The sequence below is a fragment of the Oncorhynchus mykiss genome, chromosome 1 (assembly GCF_057628025.1).
Source record: "Oncorhynchus mykiss isolate SJ-2025 chromosome 1, ASM5762802v1, whole genome shotgun sequence".
NCBI lineage: Eukaryota > Metazoa > Chordata > Actinopteri > Salmoniformes > Salmonidae > Oncorhynchus > Oncorhynchus mykiss.
In genome coordinates, this window is record NC_143022.1 from 80,581,023 (window position 1) to 80,592,466 (window position 11,444).

The 11,444-nt window shown below is 39.9% G+C and overlaps 1 protein-coding gene across 5 annotated transcripts; it reads left to right on the forward strand.

Annotated features, from left to right (window-relative positions):
* The first annotated feature begins 4,902 nt into the window (after positions 1 to 4,902).
* Positions 4,903 to 10,812, forward strand: LOC100136692 (Cdc2 kinase). Of its 5 annotated transcripts, none has more exons than XM_021606416.3 (8): positions 4,903 to 5,105; positions 5,589 to 5,631; positions 5,839 to 5,995; positions 7,785 to 7,908; positions 8,480 to 8,650; positions 9,659 to 9,822; positions 10,060 to 10,201; positions 10,446 to 10,812. In XM_021606416.3, exons 2-8 carry the CDS (start codon positions 5,595 to 5,597, stop codon positions 10,557 to 10,559), a joined length of 909 nt encoding a protein of 302 aa, XP_021462091.1. In that variant the 5' UTR covers positions 4,903 to 5,105; positions 5,589 to 5,594; the 3' UTR covers positions 10,560 to 10,812.
* Positions 10,813 to 11,444: the final 632 nt, after the last annotated feature.

Sequence of the window (11,444 nt, forward strand, 5' to 3'; positions counted from 1 at the left end):
TGTTTGATGACATCAAAGGCTTTTTTATGGCAACTCTCCCAAATAACTTGTGGTTATGTTGGTGGCGTCTGATCGTAGTTTTGGAGACTTTCTGACCACAAGACACAACTAACATCTGCAATTCTCCAGCTGTGATGCTTGGAGATTTTTTGGCCTCTTAAACCCTCCTCCTCACTGTGCGTGGGGTCAATATCAAATCAAATCTAATTTTATTTGTCACATGCTCCGAATACAACAGGTGTAGTGAAATGCTAACTTACAAGCCCTTAACCAACAATGCAGTTGAGAAAAATAAGTGTTAAGTAAAAAATAGATACAGTTGAATTCGGAAGTTTACATACACTTATGTTGGAGTCATTATAACTCGTTTTTCAACCACTCCACAAATTTCTTGTTAACAAACTATAGTTTTGGCAAGTCGGTTAGGACTTCTACTTTGTGCATGACACAAGTAATTTTTCCAACAATTGTTTACAAACAGATTATTTCACTTAAAATTCACTGTATCACAATTCCAGTGGGTCAGAAGTTTAAATACATTAAATTGACTGTGCCTTTAAACAGCTTGGAAAATTCCAGAAAATTATGTCATGGCTTTAGAAGCTTCTGATGGGCTAATTGACATCATTTGAGTCAATTGGAGGTGTAGCTGTGGATGCATTTCAAGGCCTACCTTCAAACTCAGTGTCTCTTTGCTTGACATCATGGGAAAATCAAAAGAAATCAGCCAAGACCTCAGAAGAAAAGTCTGGTTCATCCTTGGGAGCAATTTCCAAACGCCTGAAGGTACCACGTTCACCTGTACAAACAATAGTACGCAAGTATAAACACCATGGGACCACGCAGCCATCATACCACTCAGGAAGGAGACGCGTTCTGTCTCTTAGAGATGAACGTACTTTGGTGCGAAATATGCAAATCAATCCCAGAACACCAGCAAAGGACCTTGTGAAGATGCTGGAGGAAACAGGTACAAAAGTATCTATTTCCACAGTAAACAGGTCCTATATCTACATAACCTGAAAGGACGCTCAGCAAGGAAGAAGCCACTGCTCCAAAACCGCCATAAAAAAGACAGACTAGGGTTTGCAACTGCACATGGGATCAAAGATCATACTTTTTGGAGAAATGTCCTCTGTTCTGATGAAACAAAATTAGAACTGTTTGGCCATAATGACCAGTGTTATGTTTGGAGGAAAAAGGGGGAGGCTTGCAAGCCAAAGAACACCATCCAAACTGTGAAGCACAGGGGTGGCAGCATCATGTTGTGGGGGTGCTTTGCTGCAGGAGGGACTGGTGCACTTCACAAAATAGATGGCATCATGAGGCAGGAAAAGTATGTGGATATATTGAAGCAACATCTCAAGACATCAGTCAGGAAGTGAAAGCTTCGTTGCAAATGGGCCTTCCAAATGGACAATGACCCCAAGCATACTTCCAAAGTTGTGGCAAAATGGCTTAAGGACAACAAAGTCAAGGTATTGGAGTGGGCAGAACTGAAAAAATGTGTGCGAGCAAGGAGGCCTACAAACCTGACTGAGTTACACCATCTCTGTCAGGAGGGATGGGCCAAAATTCACCCAACTAATTGTGGGAAGCTTGTTGAAGGCTACCCAAAACGTTTGACCCAAGTTAAACAATTTAAAGGCAATGCTACCAAATACTAATTGAGTGTATTAAACTTCTGACCCACTGGGAATGTGATGAAAGAAATAAAAGCTGAAATAAATCATTTTCTCTATTACTTTTCTGACATTTCACATTCTTAAAATAAAGTGGTGATCCAAACTGACCTAAGACAGGGAATTTTTACTAAGATTAAGTGTCAGGAATTGTGAAAAACTGAGTTTACATGTATTTGGCTAAGGTGTATGTAAACTTCCGACTTCAACTGTAAGTAAAAACTAGAAAATAAAAGTAACAAATAATTAAACAGCAGCAGTAAAATAACAATAGTGAGGCTATATAGCGGGGGTACCGGTACAGAGCCAATGTGTGGGGGCACCGGTTAGTCGAGGTAATTAGTCAAGGTAATATGTACATGTATGTCAAGTTAAAGTGACCATGCATAGATAATAAACAGAGCAGCAGCAGCGTAAAAGAGGTGTCTGGCTAGCCCTTTATTAGCTATTTTCAGGAGTCTTATGGCTCGGGGGTAGACACTGTTTGGACCTAGAACTTTTGGACCTAGACCTCCTCCCTATAAGCTGACCTCCTCCCACTTGTTAGTGGCCCTTATTATAACTATACATTCCCAGTGGGAATAACTAACCCGGCGAAAGCTAACTAGCTGGAGTGATGGTCAGGTATAGTCAGATAGTCACACAGTTTTTACTTTGAAAACCAATAGCACACGTATCCTGTTGCAGCCCTTCCTCTCAACGCCCAGACGTCTCTGTTCATTAATTAAATATTGTGGATGACATTAGAAAAATCTATTAATGCAGTCAAAATGATTATCTGTCTTCATTGTTTAAGTTGGGATATTGATTGAATGAACGGTACACGGATCGCTCAGACATCGAAATGAAATGTTTTGGGGTCCATGGTTCTTTGAAGGATTTTGTATCTTTAGCCCCTAGTCTTGCAATAAAGGCAAAGGGGCAATCATAAAATCTCTTCATATTTTGCCTCAAATCTAATATGTTGTCCAAAATCAAATGTGGCTGCCATAATAACATTTGATGGAGGTTAAAGACTGTTGGTGTTAATCAATTTGATCCTGAATCCAATATGGCCAACATGATTGCACCTTAGTAGCACCTAAGTAGCCCTTGTTCATTTTGATTGTGTTATTCTGTCTTTGGGCACACTAGTTGAATAAATGTATGCATTTTTGCCAGGCAGGAGCATACAGCACTTATTGAGAGCAAACTTGACTTGGAAAGTTGTCTATTGAACAGCTACCAAAAATATACATAGTTGGTATTTCTAACTATTGTATCGATGTTTTTACAGGTCTACATTTCCAAGGTGCATTAAGATATCCTAATGTTTGTATGTGTATGTAGGACAGACAACTGACTACTTGTATTCTACATTTGAGCAATATCAGAGGTTACAATATTGGGTTACATGAGCTTAGGTTGCCCACCCCCTTCCAGCCAGTCATCATTGTGCACGTTTTGAGTTAATGGAGTGTGCCAAAATATCTATCAATTGAACCACTTTTGCAGTAAAATATGGTTATACAAACATCCATTTCATATATGGGAGACCTTCGAGATATGGAAAAACATGGTTGTGCTTTTTGAGGATTGGCCACTAGCCTATAAGCTATACTTGGTCCTTCCCTCCTATAAGATAATTATCATCGAATGTGAGAAATATGACATATCCCCACTGAAACATGACACATTGAAACCTATATCAATGGTTAGGAATACTGCATATTACATAAAGAAACAAGCAGATAATTGGAAGTAATTGATCACTACCCTACTAATGCTGCTGATTGAATTTCCATCTTGTTGTTTATACTTTGAAAGTCACTGGAAAAATTGATGAGTACACAGATGTGATGTTTGTTTCCACTAGATAGCACAGTCATAGTCGAAATTGGCTAAATCGTACAAATTCATGAAAACAAAAATGTACTTTTTGGTCTTCATTTATGGTTAGGGTTAGGCCAAAAAAAACGGATTTTAAGAAGATCAATTCTACAAATACAATATGGTGGGGTTTATGACTTTGTGGCTGTGGTAACCAGTGACAATAATTTACGTTCCACTGTGAACTTTCCTAACTATGCTCCCAGCCAGAAGATTAATCTCCATTATTCATATGGCTGAGTGTGGAGTGTTTTAATCATTAGCTAATGTTTTATCCTTGAGCATTTTGCATAATGAGTTATTCGAAAGCACTTCACTATGCATAATTAATGTAACCCCAAAAGCAACAATAATTTATGCTCTGTTGAACTCCTTTATTCATCTTCTTTTGTAATTAACTCTAAGATGTTTTCCTTCATTCTAAAATGCATAACATAATTTATTTGCAGATGGAGTGTTATTTTCATGTAATTGTTCACATTTTGTGTCATTGTAAGAGATTAATAATTATTCAAAATATGGGGGGAAACTCAGGTCACATTTTTCTCTCTCCATTTGTTGACTGTTAAACTTCCTGAAGCCAGGCATTTTTGACAAGTTAGGACATGGCCCTAGTGTTTGACCCATAGTTTTGACTACTTGAAAAGGGTGCATAGTCTAAAAAGGGTAAACCCAAAAGAGCTCAGGGGGAATTGAATTGGTATTGCAGTGGCTACCTAGTCAAAAGCTCCTATAGCCACTCTAGCACGGAATTTCAATTTGCAAATGTTCATAAATGCAAGTAGCTGTTTGGTTGGGTCTTTTGTCCATTTATTAGCAGCAAAGATATAAACATAGTAACATAGTAAAAATTCCATAAAAGCATCCCAGAGCATAAAATTATTTCGGTGCTCTCCATACTTGTGCATCCCTAGTATGCCTACTTCCGGGTCATCTGTGTGCTCTAAATACATGTCCTCTACTGAAAATATTACGTGGAAGGGCCGAGTTTGGGAAACGCTGTTGTAGCCTATTTCCACTAATAGAATAGTGAGGTTATTTATAAAAAATATTTGATTTTACTATGACCAGTGATGATTATTATATATATTTTTTTTAACAATTAATGAATATACTGGTAACCAATCTACATTTCAAACGATTTGAAGTTGAACCAATATGGACTTTTTATTTTTGAAATGTCTGACAAAATGCTTTTGAGTGAAAACTGTTTTGCTAACAAGTTATTTCAATAATCAGGCAAATGAAGGTACATTCCCCTAAAAAAAATCCGAATTATTTATTAACCCATAAATATTTCCCGACACCGTCGCGCTTTGAAACCATAAAATCCCGCTTCGAGCTGGACTCCTCCCGATTGGTGCTTTTGAAAGACAGCGAGCGACGTGATTGCTTGGTTTTGAAAGCTTGAAGCGCCGCGGCCAATTCGAAAAGAATGCACCCACTCAGTACTGTAACGTAGCTGACTGCAAGAGAGCCACACTCATTTTCCACCCAGCTAGTTAATTTAGCTACAGTCAAGCTACACAACGATATTGGAAGGTAGCTATATATGTATGTGTCACATTTTTAGCTACAAGGTTTGTTTGGTCGATTGTATTGTAGCAGTTGTCATCATGGCATTTACAATTTAGCTAACGCGCTTGCATTGAGGAAACATTTGCACAGCATGTAAAAACAAGGATATTTAAAATTATTACTAAAGGTGTCGCGTCACAAAGTAATGCATGATTTTACTGTTTAGTTTTTGCTATCGAATAATGATGCTAGTTAATGAAATGTCTATCTAGTTGAGTTGTCTAGCTAGCTACGGTAACGTTAGTTAAATTAGCCACCTAACGTGTTAGCTAGATCTGTTTTTTTACATTCGCAGACTGCATGCTTAATTTCCTATCACTTTTAAGTTGGACAGTTAACACGTTTCATAGCTAACGTTAGTGCTAACAAAAACAAACAGTTTGCTATTTTTGACTTGTCGTTCATTTGAAATGGAATGATTGGTTTGTTTTGTAGCAAACCTAGCCTGTTTTTTTCCAGGGAACAATGGACGATTACGTGAAAATAGAGAAAATCGGAGAGGGTAAGTTGTGTAACTTTGGTTCGTTAAAAAAATAAGCTTTCGTTTGTTTTCCCCAAAACTCCACTCGGAGTCAACTCTAGCTAGACTTATGTGCATGTCATTTGATTGTCTTTCTTTAGTTATGACAACCTATTCACTACCTTATTCATCACGTCAATTACTAGCTACACACCATAGTAAAGAATGAGTTGTGCCTGTGATTTCCAGGTACCTATGGGGTTGTGTATAAAGGCAGACACAAGACGACAGGCCAGGTGGTGGCAATGAAGAAGATCCGTCTGGAGAGCGAGGAGGAGGGAGTGCCAAGCACGGCTGTTAGAGAGATCTCTCTTCTCAAAGAGCTAGCGCACCCTAATGTCGTACAGTATGTAACAGCCTGTTTGTGTCTGTGGGGTTCTTAAAGTGTTTACAGTAGCCAGGCAGCAAGAGAAGTAAACATGTGGTTTGTCTTATCAGTTAGACTTAGACATCGTTATGCCAAAAAGGCCAGGTCAAGTCTAGTATTTGTCATATCATATTTATCTGTCTAGTGTATACATACAGTTGAAGTCAGAAGTTTACATACACCTTAGCCAAATACATTTAAACTGTTTTTCACAATTCCTGACATTTAATCCTAGTAAAAATCCCCTGTCTTAGTTCAGGTAGGATCACCACTTTATTTTAAGAATGTGAAATGTCAGAATAATAATAGTGATTTATTTCAGCTTTTTTTTCTTTCATCACATTCCCAGTGGGTCAGAAGTTTACATACACTCAATTAGTATTTGGTAGCATTGCCTTTAAATTGTTTAACTTGGTCAAATGTTTTGGTTAGCCTTCCACAAGTGTCCCACAATAAGTTTGGTGTATTTTGGCCCATTTCTCTTGACAGAGCTGGTGTAGCTGAGTCATGTTTGTAGGCCTCCTTGCTTGCATGTTTTTTCAGTTCTGCCCACACATTTTCTATAGGATTGAGATCAGGGCTTTGTGATGGTCACTCCAATACCTTGACTTTGTTGTTCTTAAGCCACTTTGCCACAACTTTGGAAGTATTCTTGGGGTCATTGTTAATTTGGAAGACCCATTTGCGACCAAGCTTTAACTTCCTGTCTGGCTTCAATATATCCACATACTTTTCCTCCCTCATGATGCCATCTATTTTGTGAAGTGCGCCAGTCCCTCCTGCAGCAAAGCACCCCAACAACATGATGCTGCCACCCCCGTGCATCACGGTTGGGATGGTGTTCTTCGGCTTGCAAGCATTCCCCTTTTTCCACTAAACATAACGCTGGTCATTATGGCTAAACAGTTCTATTTTTGTTTCATCAGACCAGAGGATATTACCCCAAAAAGTAAGATTTTTGTCCCCGTGTGCAGTTGCAAACCGCAGTCTGTCTTTTTTTATGGCTGTTTTGGAGCAGTGGCTTCTTCCTTTCTGAGGGGCTTCAGGTTATGTTGATATAGGACTCATTTTTACTGTGGATATAGGTTCTTTTGTACCTGTTTTCTCCAGCATCTTCACAAGGTCCTTTGCTGTTCTGGGATTGATTTGCACATTTGGCACCAAAGTACGTCCATCCTGAGCGGTATGACGGCTGCGTGGTCCCATGGTGTTTATACGTGTGTGCTATTGTTTGTACAGATGAACGTGGTACCTTCAGGCATTTGGAAATTGCTCTCAAGGATGAACCAAACTTGTCGAGGTCTACAATTGTTTTTCTGGGGTCTTGGCTGATTTCTTTTGAGTTTCCCATGATGTCAAGCCAAGAGTGCTTGAAGGTAGGAATTGAAATGCATCCAGGTACACCTCCAATTGACTCAAGTGATGTCAATGAGCCTATCAGAAGCTTCTAAAGCCATGACACCATTTTCTGGAATTTTCCAAGCTGTTTAAAGTCGGTCAACTTGGTGTATGTTAACTTCTGACCCACTGGAATTGTGATACAGTGAATTATAAGTGAAATCTGTCTGTAAACAATTGTTGGGAAAATTACTTGTGTCGTGCACAAAGTAGATGTCCTAACCGACCTGCCAGAACTAGTTTAAGACATTTGTGGAGTGGTTGAAAAACAAGTTTTAATGACTCCAACCTAAGTGTATGTAGACTTCTGACTTCAACTGTAAATAAATAGCCTATGTTTATGTTTCCCATGTGTTTTGTTTCCAAACAGGCTTCTAGATGTGCTGATGCAGGAGTCCAGACTGTACCTCATCTTTGAGTTCCTGTCCATGGACCTGAAGAAATACCTAGACTCTATCCCCTCGGGCCAGTACATGGACCCCATGCTTGTGAAGGTATGGGCCCAACTGAGGGCATGACAGCCATGAGGCACACAATCCTGTTTTGATGTCTTTTTTTTCCCCCCACTATCTGCTCTTGATACTACTGAGTACTGTGAAACTTCAATTAAACGCAAAGTCTCAAATAGCCACCTGATCCTTTTAATAGCCGGGTATCTGCACACATTAGGCAAATAAACACAGTCGAAATGAATTGTTTGCGAGGTTACCATGAACACAGTTCGGATATTCTCACAAAATTATCAGGGTGAAAGCGAAGGAGATGGAACACCACTAAGTGACCGTAGGGCCTCTGACTTTGCTTTTAGTACAGGCTGGCTTGACAAATTGGGCTTTCAGTCAGACTGCACCCTACTGTTGAAACCAGACACCTAGCTCAACTAGAAGACTCTTTTAATAGGTACCGGTTGTGCTCAGTGATTGAAGCAAATAAATGCCCAGGCTATTCATTGAAAGTTTTACGGTATACCAACTTAGTGTTTTAGTCCAAGTTGTCAGACTAAACCAATTGTTTCTCGCTCGTAGGTTCATTTTAACCCTCTGTTGCAATCTCCCGTCCATCCAGAGCTATCTGTACCAGATCTTGGAAGGCATCCTGTTCTGCCACTGTAGAAGGGTCCTCCACAGAGACCTGAAACCTCAGAACCTGCTGATTGACAACAAGGGAGTGATCAAGCTGGCAGACTTTGGGTTGGCCAGGGCTTTCGGGGTGCCAGTCCGGGTATATACCCACGAGGTAAGCCAGAACACCACGTAGTTCATTTCCAAAGAGCAATTGCAGTAGTGATGGGAAGTTGGGCTATTTTTACTGGCTCAGATCTTTTCAACTCATTCGGTCAAAATAACAGATCTTTCGACTAATTTCGTTAATCTGGGCTGTATCACAACATCCGGCCATGATTGGGAGTCCCATAGGGCAGCGCACAATTGGCCCAGTGTTGGCCGGGGTAGGCGGTCATTATAAATAAGAATTTGTTAACCTTTAATTAAGTAGGCAAGTCAGTTAAATAAATACAATTTTGATTTAGTAATACCCAGAGCACGCAGAAGCCCCTACTGGCAAAGGATGAACAAAAAAACTAGATAGAATCATGATTCTACAAGCCTCTCGTTCACCATAGGTGGCTTGTTATTGGACCTGTCATTTGTGACAGACTTGTATGTCTTTGCTTCAGACAATGTACATTTGTGATTGCTAGGCATACAAAATATATTGTTTACTGATACCTTTTTTAAATGAGGTCTAGTTGTGTCCACAATCAGTATAGATTTTAACCGAGTGTTGCGCAAAGGCAGGCTGTGAATTTTGGTTCTACAAAGCTGTGTCCATCGAGTTAAAATTCAATAATCAATTAATATCATAACTTATAGCATGGCGCAAGAATGTATCAGTTCTAAACATGTTTTTCTCCTCTATGCTGCCTGCATCATGATCTATTTCCCCTAGCGCGCATGATGGACATTTGCTGGTCGGAGCATGTCTCCGGAGACACTGAGGCGGAGGAGCGCATATTAACCCTGTTGTAGAATTCATTGCGGCCAGCAGGTCCAACGAAAAAACTGAAACGAACAAGTTACTCTGAAAAATTAATTTGGAGTCTCAAGTCATTAAAAAGTTGTTCAAAAAGAATGAATCGTCCGCCAGCTGCACGTCACTAATTAGCAGGTAGCTTAACTTTACAATGCTATCATAAGGGGTGTATGCACACGTTAATAAGGTCATTAACTGTGTCTTTGTGTCCAGGTTGTGACACTGTGGTACAGGGCTCCTGAGGTGCTGCTGGGGGCCCCACGGTACTCCACCCCTGTGGATGTCTGGAGTATCGGGACCATCTTTGCAGAGTTGGCTACAAAGAAACCACTTTTCCACGGAGACTCAGAGATAGACCAGCTTTTCAGGATCTTCAGGTCTATTTGCATACGAGTATACCATCTGTAATATACCCAATCCTACTAGTAGCAACATCTAGGTTGGTTAATCAATGTTTGATGCTAGATTAGGACATTTGCTTGATCTGTTGTGAGCAATGAGCCATCCCAAATTATTGACACACAGACAGTCAACAGACGATTGCTCCATGATGGACATACCACATTGGCTTGGGTGAAGTGTTTATCAAGCATCATTGTCTCCTCCTGTTTCAGGACCCTTGGTACTCCCAACAATGACATCTGGCCAGAGGTTGAGTCTCTGCCTGACTACAAGAACACGTTCCCCAAGTGGAAGTCTGGGAACCTGTCTTCCATGGTGAAGAACCTGGACAAGAAAGGCATTGATCTGCTCGCTGTAAGATTTCACCATTCTCCTTGATTTTATTTAGATTGAAACATTGTTGCTGTAGAAGCCCTGTGCTCACGTGTCTTTTTCAAGCGGCTGGTTGTGTTTTTATTTTGGATAGCATTAGTGATATTGAAGTGACCTATTGTTCCATCAGCCCAGCAGTAACCTTTAGGATACATATACATATGACCATGTCCCACCTTCTGTAGAAGGTTATGAAGTGATTTAGTTTTTTCTCCCTCTCTTAAAGAAAACACTAATCTATGACCCACCCAAGAGGATCTCTGCCAGACAGGCAATGAGCCATCCATACTTTGACGACCTGGACAAAACCACTCTACCTGCCAGCACGGTCAAGATGTAAACGCCACACAGCTCGACTCAAAGGACCTGAAAAATAGTACAATTATGGAAGCATATTGATCGTCTGGTTTTGTTTGTATGTTTTTTCTTTGTTTGTCCTTTTTCTGTCTACCGGTAATATTAATCATTATTCTGTAAATAGCGTTTAAAAAAACCAAAACCGGTTTGGATCTAAAGTGACATGTACTAAAGGTTACATTCAAAAGTAGTATTTTTTTCAATAAAGTGCACTTTTCTAGATCTGTTACTTTTAAGTTGTGTGTTTGTAATTTTTTTTATTTGGGAATAATAACTGTTGCAGGATTCCTGCGTTGTTTGATGCTTTCAAGTGTATACCGTAGGCATACCAGGCATACCGTATCAGGTTTTAACATTCTTCCTCTAGACTTGTTTAAAACCAGTACCAAACCATTTGTTTTAAGAGCTGGAGTAAGAAAATGTATTATACTGGGATAATTTTTTTTTTACCTGTTCCTCCAACACAGTATTTTTGTCTGGCTGGTAGAAGGAAACTCTGTTAGATTCCTTTTTAGAGCGAGTTTTAGTTGGCCAACCTATACTGCATTTGTTTTAAAGTTGTGTAATGCTTTTCTTGACAGTTGCATATATTCCCAAACTGGAATTAAGTCTGTGTGCATCCTGCATGGTTTTACTTGATGTCATGCATGGTCCTCCATTGAGGCGGCATATATAAGCGTGTTGGGCCAGTGACCCAAAGGTTGCAGGTTCGAATCCATGAGCCGACTTGGTGAAAAATCTGTCTGTGCCCTTAAGCGATGCACTTAACGGTGGTCAGTTGTGGATGTCTTCCCTGGCAGGACGGGGGTTCCCCCGGGGAGGGTCCCCTATGTTACAGTTTTTTTGGATTGCTTACACACTAAAATTA